Source organism: Moschus berezovskii, chromosome 13 (genome assembly GCF_049115385.1).
Source record: "Moschus berezovskii isolate FMDL1 chromosome 13, NW_MosBer_1.0, whole genome shotgun sequence".
NCBI lineage: Eukaryota > Metazoa > Chordata > Mammalia > Artiodactyla > Moschidae > Moschus > Moschus berezovskii.
In genome coordinates, this window is record NC_142472.1 from 63,694,533 (window position 1) to 63,711,934 (window position 17,402).

Consider the following 17,402-nt stretch of genomic DNA (forward strand, 5'->3'; position numbering starts at 1 on the left):
TTTAAGTGTCGGCCCAGAAAAAGATAATTTTGCGCCAACAATTCACTTCTGATTCATTTGAAGGACTTCAAGATCACACACGATATATCGTGTGAAGAACCACCTCCCCTCTCTCCAGACCATGCACGTACCCGGCCTGCGCAACCAGAGCCGAGTTGAAATTGGAACTAAAGGCAGAGGCGAAGCCCGGGAGGACGGGCGCTGGCGACGGGGCGGTGGCGGCACCGGTGGCGGGCGGCTGCAGCCCTGGGAAGGCGGGCAGCGCGGGGGCCCCAGGGGCGCTGGAGACGGAGAAGCCGGGGTAAGAGGGTGCCGAGGCCGGCAGTGGGCCCTGTGCCACCGAGAAGAGTGAGGGCACGGCGGCCGGCAGGCTGAGAGGGAAGGCCGCGGCCGCCGAGGCGGGCGCTGGGGCCGAGAGTCCGGGGAGCACGGGCGCCGCAGAGCCGGGGTGCGGAGGCGCCGCCGAGGTGGAGGCGGGGGCGGCGGGCGCAGAGGCCGGGGGGTTGAGGGCTGGGGTGGCAGCTAGGGGGAAGCTGCTGGTCAGGGACGTGAACGGAGGCAGGGCGGTGAAGACGGGGGTGATGGGTGTGGAGGAGCCGTGCGGGGCCAGGGGGAGGGCGGGCAGGGCGCTCGAGCCCGTCAGGGGCGCGCTCAGCCCCGGGAGGCCCGGCAGCGCGGGGTTAAGGCAGGACGGCAGGCTGATGGGCACCGAGGCCGCGGGGTACGCCCGGCCCAGCGCCCCAGGAAGGCCCAGCGCGCCCGCGGTGGCGGGGGCCGGGCCCTTGAAGGCCGAAGGCGTGGGGCTGGTGGGCTCCGTCTTGACCACCACGGGCAGGGTGGTGACGGCGGGGGCCGCGGGGCCGTGCGGGTGGGCGGCCGGCCCTGAGGAGGCTGAGGAGGGGGCGGCGGGCACGGGCAGGGCGGGGGGCGTGGAGGCCGCCGCGCTGGCCACGGGCGAGGGCAGCCCGGGGAACAGCGCCAGGCCCGGCGTGGGCGCCTGCGGCGGCCGGTAGCCCTTGTTCGGGGCCGAGCCTGCGGGGTCGGCGCCCTGGTTGGCCAGGGAGGAGAGCGAGGCCAGCCCGCTGGTCACCGCGGAGGGCAGGGCGGAGGAGCTGATGAGGCTGGTATCGCTGGACGTCAGGAAGCCTTTCAGGGCGGACAGGAGCGGGCTGTTCACACCCAGGGGACAGGCGACACCGGGAGCCGAGCCCCCGGCGAGGACGGAGGGGGTCGGGTTGGACACGCCTTGGGACGCCGGCGTCAGGGTCAACGGGAGCCCTGCGAAAACCGACGACAGCGAAGCGGAGTTGAGGTTGTTGGTGGCGGTGGTAGAGGCGGCGGCGAAGGGGAGGCTGGTGAACGTCTCACTGGAAGCCGGGGAGGCCCGGGGCGCAGCCGTGGCCTGAGGGGCTGGGGCCGGGGCCGGGAGGGCGGGAGGGCCCGGCAGGGGGACGAGGCCAGAAAACACGGCAGGAACGGGCGTGGCCGTGGTGCTGTGGACAGAGGTCACTGCGGCGGCCGGCAGCGAAGGCGTCCTGATCACCGTGGGGTTCGGCGTCATCGGCTGAGGCGGGTGAACGGCGGAGACCTGCCCCGGGAACACAGGAAGGACGGTATTCGGCAGGTTCATCCCTGGGAGGCTGGCGGTGGCCGACGCTGACGGATGAGTTCCTGCCTTGACCGGGGAAGCGGTAGGAACCGGAGTTGCAGCGGGTGTCGAGGGATTGGAGCCATGCGGGGGAAAGAGCTGACTGGCCGGGGTGGAGAATGCTGCGGTGGGAGAGCAGGAGAGGCAAGAGGTTATCATCATGGCTGAGAGTTCAAATGTTAACTCAAAAGAAAATGGATAAAAGCTTATGTAATATTTAACAGATATCAAAGAAAAATCAATGACAGGTTTAAGAGGCTACTGCAGTGTACACATTGCTGGATTCCATTTTCACCAGGCAGCCTCGGTTAGATCCTGCAGAGTTCTGGACTCTGATCAGCACAGCCTTCCTGTTCACAGTGAGGAAGCCTTGACAAGTGAGCAAATAAAACTTTCCTTTCATAGCTTCCCAGTTTAAAAAAAAATATCAAAGAATTTATTTTGTGATTAGTTTTGGTGTACTCATTCTTTCAGGCTGCTTGTCTAGAGTAGTATTACAAGGCACTTCCTCTCTGAAGAGCTCTCAGGACATCATCCCCTCTAGAGGCACACAAGGTTATCGAGTATACTCAGGCCATCTCTGCAGTATTCTTGGTTGCCACTCTGTGAGTTGATTACCAATCTCTACAGATTTTCCCCCAAGCACTTTCTCATACTGACTCCTCTTACTTGGCTTGTCCTAGGCTTCACTCTTCACACCTAGCCCAGTGCCTGGCATTTACGTGTTTAGTAAGTGTTTGCTGCACGTGTACCTCACGATTACCCCACCTACAGTTCTCAAACCCACCCAAGGACTTATTCTCAAAACTTCTAGAGTTTGCTACAGTACTTTTATTCTGATAAACTCTACAAATAATACAAGCATTTTGGGAATGCCTGGGATTCCCTCCTGAATCAATTAATAAAAACATTAGCTTCTGATCTTGTTGGTGCCAAACGGAATGCAAGACTTAGGTAGATAATGCCATAATGACAACTACCATCCATGCTATATTCACACTGAAGTCTGTTTCAGTTGTAAACAGAGATGTTCCCTTTGCAGTGATAATCAACTGAAAGACCTTTTCATGGACTAAGACTTAAATTTTTAAATCTATGCATAATAAAGACTCTGGTAAGGAAGCTGACATGGTCCATAAAGTGATGCACTGTGTTAATCACAAATGGAGAAGGGACCATAGGAAAAGAATAGAGGAAGCCCACATCCACGTAATACATTTGTACTAAGTGATGGCCAAAGGGTGCTACCTTGGGCTGAACAAATTCGACAGCTGTTTTAGATAATCAATATGGGAGGAGAATTGACAAAGTAAAACACAATATATAAACATCAAACTCAAAAGGTCTGTAGTTCATACCATATTCATATCATGAGCAGTAATTTAGTTTCAAGAAAATCACTATCATTTTAAATTGAGAGTACATATGAAAATAGGTTTGTAGCTCTGTATTTCATTTGTTTTATAAGAACTAAAAAAGCACAAGGAATATATGCCTAATTTTGTGTTTGTAAATAATGTACCAAAAAATGATTTAGGTTAATATTGGTTGGGAAACATCTGGTGGGGAAAACATCTGAGAATTCCCTGTCTTATTTAACTTCATGCTGAGGACCATGTAGTTAATGACAAGGGAAAGCCAAGCTGTCCCACAGTGTTCTTTATAGCGACCTCTGTTGGAGATCTTTACGTATAATGACACAAAAGCCATGCACTATTAATCACAGTGCCTACAGAAATAGAACAGAAAAATGAACCTCCCCTCCCCCCAAAACCATACCATGGTAAATACCACTTTCCTGTCATCTAATTTGGTTGTTAACCAAAACACGATGTGTCAGATACTGTGCTAAGTACTTTACACCCATCATTTCATTTGTCCTCACATAACCCTGAGACAGGCACTAAATACCCCCATTTTACAGATGGGCAATCTCAGGCTTAGTGTGATTAAGTAATTTGTTAAAAGATCATGCAGCTATTGAGTGGTGTTCAAAGGACATAAAGTTTCAATTATGCAAGATGAGTGAGTTCTAGAAATCAGCTGTACAACACCATGCCTCCAGTTAACAATACTATGAATGAATGAAGTTGCTCAGTCATGTCCAACTCTTTGCGATCCCATGGACTATAGACTACCAGGCTCCTCCTCCATCCATGGAATTCTCCAGGCAAGAGTACTGGAGTGGTTTGCCATTTCCTTCTCCGAACAATACTATACTGTGTAGTTAAAATTGGTTACAAGGGTAGATCTCAATAAGAGATCTTACCACAGTGATAACAATAATGATGATGATAAAAAGGTCATGCAGCTGTGAAGTGACAGAACCAAGACTTCAGCAAGGTCTGTCATACTTGTGTTCTTAAGCACTATACTTGTTTGTATTTTGTTTCTTAATATGGTTCAAAAAGGAAACACAATCTTAAGCATGCTAAGATAACACAGCAAAGGAAAAGCAAAGTGTGCTCTTCCTAACAAAGGTGCTGATGATACTTAATCTGTTTATTCTCTTCAAAAACAGATCTATTAACAAAGCTGAGCATAAAGGCTGAGGTTTCCTTAATCTCCCTTTGCTAGAAGCTAAATCAGCAACTCAAGGTTACAAAGCCGGGTGGTGCCAGAGCCAGGATCAAACACTGTTATGTCCTGACGTCTCACTTAGGGTTCTTTCCTCCCTGCTGTGCTACCACCTTAGAAATCACCAGCTAAAAAGCACTGTTTCCACACATTCTCGGGGAATGGAGTTCTCCCACCAAGATTCCTACCCGAGCACTGTGATGATCAGATTCATGTGCTACTTCTGCTACATAAGAACTGGCCCCGGTTTTGTCTCACAGCAGAGAGCATCTCTTTCCTGACCACACACATCCTCCACTACGGGGAGGGGAAAATGTCACAGAGCTGCGCCCACGTGGAAGGCTCGCCTCACCGTCACCTGCTGATCCCGCTTCCTGCTCTGCTGCCCCTTCTTCAACTCTTTCTTCTTTCCTTACGTTAAATTACACTACTCCGAATACGTATTGAAATAATTAAGTCTAAAAGATCTATCTGACACAGCATTTGTCAAAAAAGGGATTTTATCAAAAAGAAATGTTGTTTATATATTTAAGAAAATGAGGCTTCGAACATCATATAATGTAAAGTGAATGCAGATACAATGCCACATAGCACTGAGACGGCTTCAAAGTTTTACAAACAGCACACAGAGATATATGGTTATTTTTAAATCCAGTTAATATGGATTTAAAAGCTTTCTTAGATGATTCTATAAGACAGACATTTTATAGATTATATTTTATACATTGCATGCTATGTGTGTAAAATGTACCACCATTAAAATTTTATTTTTAAATAAAATGTATCAATCTTAAGTCACTTTTAGTAAGCATCGATTAATTAAATTTTTTAACCAGGAACTTTCCCTAAAGCATAAAAGATTTCAAATACACTCAACTCAAATTGATCTCAGTGAAAAACAGAGCAGGCAGCCAGGACAGACATCAAATTTGGTGCTTACCTTGATTCTGTGTAGGTTTTGACTGACTGGAGAGGTCTTCATTCTCTATGAGAAAATAAATAAAAGTTGATTTCCAGCTTTAATCAAATTATTCACCATCATAATAATCAGAGACTGGGGTAAAAGAAAAAAAATCCAGAATATGTGTGTATACTGTGTTAGGAAAAACAACATATGCCTATAGGGAAAAAAAAAAAGGAAATAAAAATCATAGTAGTAACTATACAAAGACTGCAAGGATTATGAGCAATTGTCCCCACCACTTCTCCTTATTGGGCTTTAAGCAGACACTGTTATTTTATAGATTCATTTAAGAAGGCTTTTAGGAAAGATGGTGGAAGGCCAGGTGTGTCTTTTAGGAGAGAGTGCAGTAGGAGTGCCGACAGGAGCCACTGTCACCAGCTAAGCTGACAAGCACTGCTGGGCACCACTGCCTACAATGCAGGGGAGACCTGGAAGTGGGAGGTGGATGCTGAGGGCAGAACCCACTGCCGCCTGAGAGGCCAATCTCACAAGGTGGGTGCATCACCAAGCAAACTGAGAGAAAGTGGCTCTGTCCACCGCTATACTCAGTTCTAGAAAAGGCCCCATGCTAGAAGATGTCAGGGGGAACTGCCTGAGCTGAGGCCGACTTGAGGCCCATGAGACCAACAGCCTAGAGCACACTCCTCTCCAGCCCCATGGGAAAGGACCCATCTTACCAAGCCATTAGTCAGAGATACAGTGGCAAACAAATGACCTCTCGTGGCTTGACAGTAACTGCCCAAGAAAGCATCAATGTGATAGGCATAAAGTGCAAAAGGGAACCCACAAGCCCTGACACAGTGAGTAAAAAAGATCAAGCCTGTTTCAGGGACTTGAGTACAAATAAACTTAGACAGTGTCTATCCAGAGATTTAATGAAAGAAAAAGAACTTTAAAATCCTGTAATGCAAATGAAGAATATATACACACATAATACTGTAAGAAAATGAGCAGAGAAGCTGAAGACTTTAGATATAAAAATCTACTCCAAGTTAATAAATGGAAAGAATGGTGAAGATTAGAAATAATACTACTGAAAGCTAAATTACATAGTTGAAATTAAAAGTTCCATTTAAAATGGGAAAAAAAAAATTTTTTTAAGGTACTGAATGATTACCTAAGAAACTTAGAACAAATACACTGAAAAATAAGAGTACTAGAAGGAGAAAAAACAGATGAAATATCATTAATTAAAGGAATATAAAGACAAAAATTTCCAAAGCTTTAAAGACTTGACTTTTCACATCTGAAGGGCTTACAGAGTTCTAGGAAGGATTAACCATAAGATCCACACATAAATATCCTGGTGAAATATCTGAACTCCAAGACTAAAGACATTTGTGAACTCTAAAGATAAGGAATGTCTTCTTTGTAAGTTTATAGAAAGAGACTAAGGTTCTAATAAAGAAAATCAGTGAGAATTGGGTTTCTCATCTATAATCCTACACCTCTACCCTTTTTGAAAAAGCTCATTAGAGAAATTTTCTACTAGAAGAAAATTAGAATGAGTATATGGGGACAGGGCATCAAAGAGAAGTCACAAAGTTAAGAAGCCATGAGTTCAGAGGCACAGAAAGAAAAATGTATTCCATCAAGAGACACAAACTGATGATCAAGGAGAGGGAGTATGGAAGTCAATGGTGGGATGCAGGACAACTGTTTTTACTTTCTGTACACTGACAACCACTAAGAATATGAAGATGATCACTAGTGATATTTAAAGACAGAAATTCTAATTTGAGTAGGAGCAAGAAAAGAAAAGTTGTTAAAAAATCTTAAAGCAATTTGAATGAATTCAAGTAAACAAAAATAAGAAAAATGAAAAACTGGGATAAAAGAATAATAATGAGCATAAAAATAAAATGGAAGCTGTGATTCATGGGGTCGCAAAGAGTTGGACACGACTGAGCGACTGAACTGAAGAACAAATAAGCGATTTTTATGATAATCTGAAACTCCTATCAAGTCTCTTCCCCACTGGTTTACAAAAGTCAGATTCTAGCTATTCATAATTTACAAAACAACTAACTTACCAAACAAACAAAACCCTAAAAAAATATTAAAAATAAAGATACAGGCAAAAGACTTCTGAAAAACGAAAACAAAAAAGAAGTGTGGACCCAATGAGGGTCAATACCCAATAAGGCTGGGGTGGGCGGGATGGCGGTGGGGGAAGGGCAGGTGGCTTACTTATACTTGGTAAAGTATAAGTCAGCTGACATTTTATACCCAGAAAAAGAGACTTTCAAAGAAAAAAAAAAAACAAAAAACCTAAAATAGGAAATCAGTAACAAGTACCTACAAATGAAATATCCATTTATAATTGTAACAAAAAAATTCCTCTAAAATTCCTAGATACAAACCTAAGGCAAAAAAACCTATATGAAGAAAACTACAAAATCTTGAAAGAAGCAGAAATTAACACATTGTAAATCAGCTATAACTCAAATAAACCTCCCCCACCCGCAAAAAACACTTATTGCAAGCAATAACGTAAGGCCTGGAAATACACTACCACTTGCCACGATTTAAGGATATATGCTGCTGCTGCTGCTGCTAAGTCACTTCAGTCGTGTCCGACTCTGTGTGACCCCATAGATGGAAGCCCACCAGGCTCCCCCGTCCCTGGGATTCTCCAGGCAAGAACACTGGAGTGGGTTGCCATTTCCTTCTCCAATGTGTAAAAGTGGAAAGTGAAAAGTGAAAGTGAAGTCGCTCAGTCGTGTCCGACCCTTAGCGACCCCACGGACTGCAGCCTACCAGGCTCCTCCATCCATGGGATTTTCTAGGCAATAGTACTGGAGTGGCTTGCCATTGCCTTCTCCGTAAGGATATATAGATATAATTAAATGGTAGAAAGTTAATATAAAAAAGTCATCACTCCAAATTACTATATAACTATAAATACATAAATTCAACTCTTTTCTAATTGCATAAGGTGATCTTAAAACTTCACATGGAAGAGTCAATTTCCAAAAGTGGATAAGAAAGATACGAAAATACAGTGAGAGAAAGCTAGCCTTATCAGATGCCAGAATACACTGTAAATCTGCTAATTACATCAATATGGTATCATTGCAACATAAAGTAACTAGATTGGAACAGAATAAAGAGCCCAGAATTAGAGCCATGTGTGTAAATGAAAACTTAAGATAAACATGTTATTTCAAAGCAGCAGGGAAAACAGATTAGTTAATAAAGAGTGCTGGCATGGATGGACCGACTACTGTCTGGAAAAAAAAATTAAGATAACCCTCTACTTCACCCCACATGAAAATAAGTTCCAGATGGAGTAGGAATCTTAAAAGACCCCCAGACTAGCTGGCCTAACTACTTAGGGTTAAGAATACCTGAACTAAGGTAACATGGTTCCAGCTTTTCTTTCACAACCTCTGTCTACACAAAAATGTAAACTCTAAGGTTAAAACATACTGTGAATAAGGGCAAGAAATAAAATGATAGATTTTAGAAAAAAGATTTCGCAACTTTAATCAGTCAGAGTACTCAGCGGCAAACGCCAGAGCCATTCTGAGTAGAAAAAAAAGAATTTATTAAACATTAGTAAGTAACTCTGAATCTTGGGGAAGGGCAAAAGTAAATTAAGACAGAACTTAATTTCAGTTCTAGCCCTACCCTACACACATACAGAAATAAATGGCAAGTCAATGAAAAGCTATACACTTAAAAACAATCATTACAGCAGTAATTAGAGAATACAGACATTGCTGCACTGCTGGGCTGGGGAAGGGTTTCCTAAACAAGACAAAATTCAGGGGAGTCAAATAGCTGAATGAAATAAACTTTTAAAAGACAGACAAAAGAAGGTATCAGCTGAATGAGTGTATCAGATTGGCAAAAGTAGAACAAAAAACCTGTTATCATTCCATTTTGAAAGGGTGTGAAGAAATGGTATGCTCATATACCATCACTGGCTGGTATAGACAGGTGCAGTCTTTTGGGGGAACAATTTGACAAGATAAAAAAAAAAACATTTACACGTCATATCCTGAGTTCCCAATGGGCCCAAAGGAAAGGCTGACCTGGAAAGTGTATGGGCAGGTTCAGTGCTTCTGAGCACCTTCCAACAAGCCTTTCCTCCCCACGGCAGACAGAAGGTGCCCTACAGCGATACTTGCTAGGCCAGTGGCGCTTCCCACTGCCTGTCAATGTCCTGCTCAGGAGACGTGGTTCCCGCTTCTGCAGCCTGCTCGTGTTCACACTCACCTCAATGTAATAATAAAGGCCGTATGCTACAGACCTACAGCTAACCTCATACTCCACGGTGAAAAGTTGAAACCATTTCCTCTAAGATGGAACAAGACGAAGATGTCCACTCTCTCCACTTTTATTTAACACAGTTTCGGAAGTCCTTGCCATGGCAATCAGAGAAGAAAAAGAAGTAAAGGGAATCCCAATTGGAAAAGAAGTTGTTAAATTGTCACTGACTGCAGATGACATGATACTTACTACACACAGAAGACCCTAAATAGATGCTGATCCTAAAGATGCTACCAGAAGACTACCAGAACTCATCAATGAATTTGGTAAAGCTGCAGGCTACAAAATTAGCACACAGAAACCTGTTGCATGTGGGCCAAGACCGCTCTAGTGGAGACTGGATGTCACACTTGGCTCCATCAGCAGGCTTGGGGGCTGTGCTCCCTGTTAGGAAAACCCCACACCACACATCTGTCCCTCTGAATGTAAGGTGAGAAAGTTACTGACTTTTAACACCCCATAACAACCTGATTTTACCTGCTGCTACTGGATTAGGAGTGTATGGAGGTGGCGGGGGCACTCCTGGAGCTATGACGTTGGCTAACGGTACCAGACCTGCATTGTTATAAGCACCTAAAATAAAAATAGAAAAAAAAATGTACAATTTAGCATCATTCTGAATTCAAGCCGTATTGACACAGCTACCTACTTTTTTTCTAAAACTGTGTTTATCTAGTGCAGTTGCGTTTTACATGGAGGCTTGGGGGAAGAGTGAAATCGAATGAGACAAGCAGAGACTTCTATTTCCCAGTGCGGGCTCACTCCAGGCCTAACTCACTGAAGGGCACGATGGGCAGAACCTGCCAGACTTGTATGATTTGCCTTTTCCGTTAAGCACACACACTTGGCCCTTTCAAGTTAAATGCACCGATGATGTCTTTGAATACCAACTATCAAAAAAGGGATTCAAGATGATTTGCCCATAAACAAACGCTTATATAAATAATTAACAATGAAGAAAGTCTATAATTAATTTATCAAAAGGAAAACATCCTAAATGAGACTCTTAGTCTTTTGCACTGTTGCAGACCAACACCCTGGAGTAACCAAGTGTGGGCAAAGGAAAGCTCAGCATAGCATATTTCATGAGTGCTCCAGATTTCCAGAGTATATGTACCAACTTTTACTTTCAAGTTAATAAATAATGAGCAAAAAGAAAAAAAGTGAACTCTGAAAGAGCTCCTTACTTGGTGCAATAGTTGCGTGTGGTCGGCATGGAGGTATCGGGTAAGGAACAGGTTTGTGTGGATTGTATGTTGAAGGAGGCTAGAACGAGAGGGGAAAGTACAGCAGTTAGCAGAACGTCAAGGAAGCTGTCTCCTGGCAAAACAAAATACAACCTGTGTTTCAAAACATTTAGGCCTAAGAGGCCAAAAATGCCCCAGCATATCAATTGCCGCTGCACTAACAAATGCACAAAGGAGGGAAATTTCTTTGCTTTAATAAATGTGGCTCCTATTAAAGTCCAAAGAGAGATCCTGCCAAAGACTGCTGCTGCTGTTGCTGCTGTTCAGTCGCTCAGTCATGTGCGACTTGCGACCCCATGGACTGCGACCCGCCAGGCTTCCCTGCCCTTCACCATCTCCTGGAGTGTGCTCAAACTCAACTCCATTTGGTCTGCTGCACAGGTGTTACATTTTTTATTTCAGCTGCAGATCATCTCCAACACAAGCCCACCCTCATCTTGAACAGCAAACTCTTCTCTGACCCAGCCTAGGTTAATCAAGGACTCCTGTCTCCTCCCACGGAGCACAAGAAACCCACCAGGCTTTGGAATCTCAACTACTCAAGAGCTTCCCACACATCCCTTTGGAAAGTCATCTTCTTATTCTTACCCCTTTTCTCTTTTTGAAAGAAACAAGCGCTGTTTCCTTTGGCATTTGGCATTCGGCATTCTGACAACTCCAGTAGAATGCAGACTGGAATTATGAATTCAGTAGCTTAGTCTTTTTACCTTTTGAAATCTACAAATCTTCCATGTTAGAGTCCACAGGACTTAGGTATGAAAGAACATTCAAAGAGCTGGTCTCCAGAGGACCAGAGGTAAGCAAAGCCAGGACACACGCTGCAATCGTAACCACAGAGATGCAGAGGATGAGAGAGCGCACACAGCCCCTCGAGGGGGCTGGCACCCACATCCTGGAGCAGACGGGATGCCCTGGAGTGAGGAAACTAGACCCCCTCCAGCACTCTTAATGGCAGCCCTGGATAATGTGCTAGTTCTGTGCAAGGACTATGATCTGTGACTATTTTACTGTAAACAACAGCCACACAAGTTCTTGTCAGGTGGGCAGTCAGGACTGCAAGGCGGCTGTGTGTTGGCCTCTCGTAGTACAATCCTTCAACTCACGAGGTTGTCTTCTGCTCAGTTTATATTCCAATCACTCCCTTGAAAATACGCTCCACCTCCTGGCTCCATTCTCACTTCACTAAAACTAACATTAATCCAGCCATCATACCTCAACCTTCAGTTCAGTTCAGTTCAGTTGCTCAGTCGTGTCCGACTCTTTGCGACCCCATGAATCCACAGCACGCCAGGCCTCCCTATCCATCAACAACTTGGAGTTCACTCAAACTCATGTCCATCCAGTCGGTGATGCCATCCAGCCATCTCATTCTCTGTCGTCCCCTTCTCCTCCTGCCCCCAATCCCTCCCAGCATCAGAGTCTTTTCCAATGAGTCAACTCTTCGCATGAGGTGGCCAAAGTATTGGAGTTCCAGCTTTAGCATCAGTCCTTCCAATGAACACCCAGGACTGATCTCCTTTAGAATGGACTGGTTGGATCTAGTTGCAGTCCAAGGGACTCTGAAGAGTCTTCTCCAACACCACAGTTCAAAAGCATCAATTCTTCGGCGATCAGCTTTCTTCACAGTCCAACTCTCACATCCATTCGTGACCACTGGAAAAACCATCGCCTTGACTAGACAGACCTTTGTTGGCAAAGTAATGTCTCTGCTTTTTAATATGCTCTCTAGGTTGGTCATAACTTTCCTTCCAAGGAGTAAGCGTCTTTTAATTTCATGGCTGCAATCAGAAGCTGCAGTGATTTTGGAGCCCAAAAAAAAATAAAGTCTGACACTGTTTCCACTGTCTGTCTATCTATTTCCCATGAAGTGATGGGACCAGATGCTATGACCTTAGTTTTCTGAATGTCGAGCTTTAAGCCAACTTTTCACTCTCCTCTTTCACTTTCATCAAGAGGCTTTTGAGTTCCTCTTCACTTTCTGCCATAAGGGTGGTGTCATCTGCATATCTGAGGTTATTGATATTTCTCCCGGCAATCTTGATTCCAGCTTGTGCTTCTTCCAGCCCAGCGTTCCTCATGATGTACTCTGCATATAAGTTAAATAAGCAGGGTGACAATATACAGCCTTGACGTATTCCTTTTCCTATTTGGAACCAGTCTGTTGTTCCATGTCCACTTCTAACTGTTGCTTCCTGACCTGCATACAGGTTTCTCAAGAGGCAGGTCAGGTGGTCTGGAATTCCCATCTCTTTCAGAATTCTCCGGTTTATTGTGATCCACACAGTCAAAGGCTTTGGCATAGTCAATAAAGCAGAAATAGATGTTTTTCTGGAACTCTCTTGCTTTTTCGATGGTCCAGCAGATGTTGGCAATTTGATCTCTGGTTCCTCTGCCTTTTCTAAAACCTGCTTGAACATCTGGAAATTCACGGTTCACATATGGCTGAAGCCTGGCTTGGAGAATTTTGAGCATGACTTTACTAGCATGTGAGATGAGTGCAATTGTGCAGTAGTCTGAGCGTTCTTTGGCATTGCCTTTCTTTGGGATTGGAAGGAAAACTGACCTTTTCCAGTCCTATGGCCACTGCTGAGTTTTCCAAATTTGTTGGCATATTGAGTGCAGCACTTTCACAGCATCACCTTTCAGGATTGGAAATAGCTCAACTGGAATTCCATCACTTCCACTAGCTTTGTTCGTAGTATGCTTTCTAAGGCCCACTTGACTTCACATTCCAGGATGTCTGGCTCTAGGTGAGTGATCACACCATCGTGATTATCTGGGTTGTGAAGCTTTTTGTACAGTTCTTCTGTGTATTCTTGCCACCTCTTCTTAATATCTTCTGCTTCTGTTAGGTCCATACCATTTCTGTCCTTTATCAAGTCCATCTTTGCATGAAATGTTCCCTTGGTATCTCTAATTTTCTTGAAGAGATCTCTAGTCTTTCCCATTCTGTTGTTTTCCTTTATTTCTTTGCATTCATTACTGAGGGAGGCTTTCTTAGCTTTCCTTGCTATTCTTTGGAACTCTGCATTCAGATGCTCACATCTTTCCTTATCACTTCTTTTCACAGCTATTTGTAAGGCCTCCTCAGACAGCCATTTTGCTTTTTTGCATTTCTTTTCCATGGGGATGGTCTTGATCCCTGTCTCCTGTACAATGTCACGAACCTCCATCCATAGTTCATTAGGCACTCTGTCGATCAGATCTAGTCCCTTAAATCTATTTCTCACTCCCACTGTATAATCATAAGGGATTTGATTTAGATCATACCTGAATGGTCTAGTGGTTTTCCCTACTTTCTTCAATTTCAGTCTGAATTTGGCAATAAGGAATTCATGATCTGAGCCACAGTCAGCACCTGGTCTTGTTTTTGCTGACTGTATATAGTTTCTCCATCTTTGGCTGCAAAGAATATAATCAATCTGATTTTGGTGTTGACCATCTGGTGATGTCCATGTGTAGAGTCTTCTCTTGTGTTGTTGGAAGAGGGTGTTTGCTATGACCAGTGCGTTCTCTTGGCAAAACTCTATTAGCCTTTGTCCTGCTTCATTCCGTGCTCCAAGGCCAAATTTGCCTGTTACTCCAGGTGTTTCTTGACTTCCTACTTTTGCATTCCAGTCCCCTATAATGAAAAGGACATCTTTTTTGGGTGTTAGTTCTAAAAGGTCTTGTATCTTGTAGGTCAACCTTAGTTAAAGTGTGCTCTCCACTCTCCACGTCTTCAAGCGAACTGCTGAATATAGCTGCAGAAAAAAACAGTAACAGCAGTTCAACTGGTCTACTGTTAAAATACGCCATTAATCCTCAAAGGGGCCTTTAACACTGTTAACTAATTGTAGTGTATTTCCTTAGGAACCCATTCACTTTCCTAGAGTTTCTATTTCACTTTAGACTGCTCAACAAAAAATGAAATTTATACTTTGAATAGACAGAAAACCATATATAAGCATCAAGACTTGTTCTGTCACTTATTTTCTAAACATACTGGTTTGGATGGTCCGAGAATCCGTGCGGCTATTCCTTTGCCTTCATTGGTACAGTCCTCACCATCTTTCTTCAAAGGGGTTCCCTATTTCAAAAAAAAGAAGGAAAGAGAATTGAGATTAAAAACGAAACAAAACCCATACAAACCCCAAAGCAAAAACAAAACAAACCCAGACCCTTGCTGTGCTACTCTGAAGAAAGGACATAACTTGACAGGAGCGTAAGGAGGGACCACAGCCCCAGTCCTGCCCTGGCTCATGATCCTGATGCAGTCCTCATAACACGTGCAGAGGTTCTAGGAAACACACAATACACACAGGGAGACAGGAGGAGAAAGTATGTTCTAATTTTTCACTGCACAGTAGGAGCAGCCAGAGACAGCTCCAGTGCTACAGTATCTGATGCTCTAAGAATCAAAAACAGTACTTAGAGTTGAAAATAAGTAATAAGAAATGGTGTTCTCTGTATTAACTGTGATCGCTCACATTGACCTCACTCGAGACTGCTCTAATTCAGTTCAGTTCAGTCGCTCACTCGTGTCCAACTCTCCGCAACCCCATGAATCACAGCACTCCAGGCCTCCCTGTCCATCACCAACTCCTGGAGTTCACTCAAACTCATGTGCACAGAGTCAGTGATGCCATCCAGCCATCTCATTCTCTGTCGTCCCCTTCTCCTCCCGACCCCAACCTTTCCCAGCATCAGAGTCTTTTCCAGTGAGTCAACTCGTCGCATGAGGTGGCCAAAGTATTGCAGTTTCAGCTTTAGCATCAGTCCTTCCAATGAACACCCAGGATTGATCTCCTTTAGAATGGACTGGTTGGATCTCCTTGCAGTCCAAGGGACTCTCAAGAGTCTTCTCCAGCACCACAGTTCAAAAGCATCAATTCTTCGGCGATCAGCTTTCTTCACAGTCCAACTCTCACATCCATACATGACCACGGGAAAAACCATAGCCTTGACTAGACGGACCTTGATTGGCAAAGTAATGTCTCTGCTTTTTAATAACTATCAAGGTTGGTCATAACTTTTCTTCCAAGGAGTAAGCGTCTTTTAATTTCATGGCTGCAATCACCATCCGCAGTGATTTTTGAGCCCTTAAAAATAAAGTCTGACACTGTTTCCACTGTTTTTCCATCTATTTCCCATGAAGTGATGGGACCAGACGCCATGATCTTTGTTTTCTGAATGTTGAGCTTCAAGCCAACCTTTTCACTCTCCTCTTTCACTTCCAGCCCAGCGTTCCTCATGGTGTACTCTGCATATAAGTTAAATAAGCAGGGTGACAATATACAGCCTTGACGTACTGCTCTAATTAACAAATGAAAATAAGCTGACTCCCTCTTACAATGTGTCCCCCTAATAGTTTGTGTTCTAAGTGGTACATACTAGTTTGGAGCTAGTTTCCAAGGTGGCCCCCAGTGATCCTCAGCTCTTACGTGTCCTTGTGCAGCCCCCTACATGAACAGGATTGACCCATGTAACAAACACGATGTTCCAGAACTGAGGGCACTTGACTGCCAAGGCTGAGCCATAACAGACAACGTGGCCTCCACTGGCCGTCTCCAGGACCATCTGCTTTGGTGGAAGTCAGCTGTCGTGTCAAGAGGTATTCAAGCAGCACTATGGAAATGTCTTTATGCCCAGGATCAAAGACCCCCCACCTGCCAACCTCACCAGTAATTTGCTAGGTACATGACTCACCTTGGAAGCTCATGCTCTCTCCCCAATCAAGCAAGCAGATGACTGCAGCCTCATGAGAAACCCTGAGCCAGAACCAAACAAACTAAGCTATTCCTAGACTCCTGATTCAGAGAAACTACATGAGACACTAAATGTTTATTGCTTCAATCCACTAAGTTTTAAGGCTATTTGTCACATTGCATTAAAAATAGACCATTCTTTGAAAAAATTATTTCACAAAGAAATCTGAGGAACACTGGGTGATGTAAAAATAAGTGTCTTTCTTGTGGGACTTCTCAGAGCCTTTATTATGCAATGTGATTCTCCAAAAAAGACACTGCATGCAGGATTTCCCAAACACTTACGTGTGAAACTGTTTGAAGAATACTGAGAATCTGAGAAATAGTCCTTTATTACATGTAAATCAGTGCTTCTAAAATACTTACCAAAACAAGTAAAAACCAAATCACTCTCTTTTCAGTCTGGCTGTTGTTCTATATATTTTATAGAAATATTTTAATATAGCTTATGTATGAGCTTTCATTCAGTGGTGAATCTATGAATTATGTTGCTGACATAGTACAATTCCTTTACTTTGTAGAAGCATCATCAACTGGCATTTTCTTTAAATTCCATAACTGTGTTCAATTTTATACAAAGAAGTTGCACATGTAGCACAAGTACGCTTACTGGGAAAATTCCATTGATGCGACTAGGTTTTCCTTTGGGATATGGATTTCCTGGGATTGTTCCACAAGAAGATATCATTGCATGAGGAGCTTTGCAGCCCCCTTTGAAAGCCTGTAACATAACAAAGAGGAGGATTGTTAAAAAAAAAAAAAAATCCAATAAACTCACAAAATTTAGTGTTCTGGATATTGGGAAGCCCTGCTAAATAGGATGGATTAAGGAAGAGCACCACATTCAATCTGTTCATACATCAGTCAGCACTTTCGCTAGTGAACATGACTAAAGTTAGTAAGTAAAATCACTTCACTTAAATGAAATTATTTAAATGGTA

General features: G+C 43.9%; 1 protein-coding gene across 1 annotated transcript in view; it reads right to left on the reverse strand.

Annotated features, from left to right (window-relative positions):
- PROSER1 (proline and serine rich 1) overlaps positions 1–17,402 on the reverse strand; it is a 31,290-nt gene that overhangs the window by 2,834 nt on the left and 11,054 nt on the right. Inside the window, exons 6-11 of the mRNA XM_055426205.2 lie at positions 17,072–17,182; positions 14,700–14,783; positions 10,655–10,733; positions 9,945–10,040; positions 5,166–5,210; positions 132–1,770 (exon numbers count right to left, since the gene is read on the reverse strand). Of these exons, the coding sequence (XP_055282180.2) occupies positions 132–1,770; positions 5,166–5,210; positions 9,945–10,040; positions 10,655–10,733; positions 14,700–14,783; positions 17,072–17,182 (2,054 nt within the window). The remainder of the gene's footprint in view (positions 1–131; positions 1,771–5,165; positions 5,211–9,944; positions 10,041–10,654; positions 10,734–14,699; positions 14,784–17,071; positions 17,183–17,402) is intronic.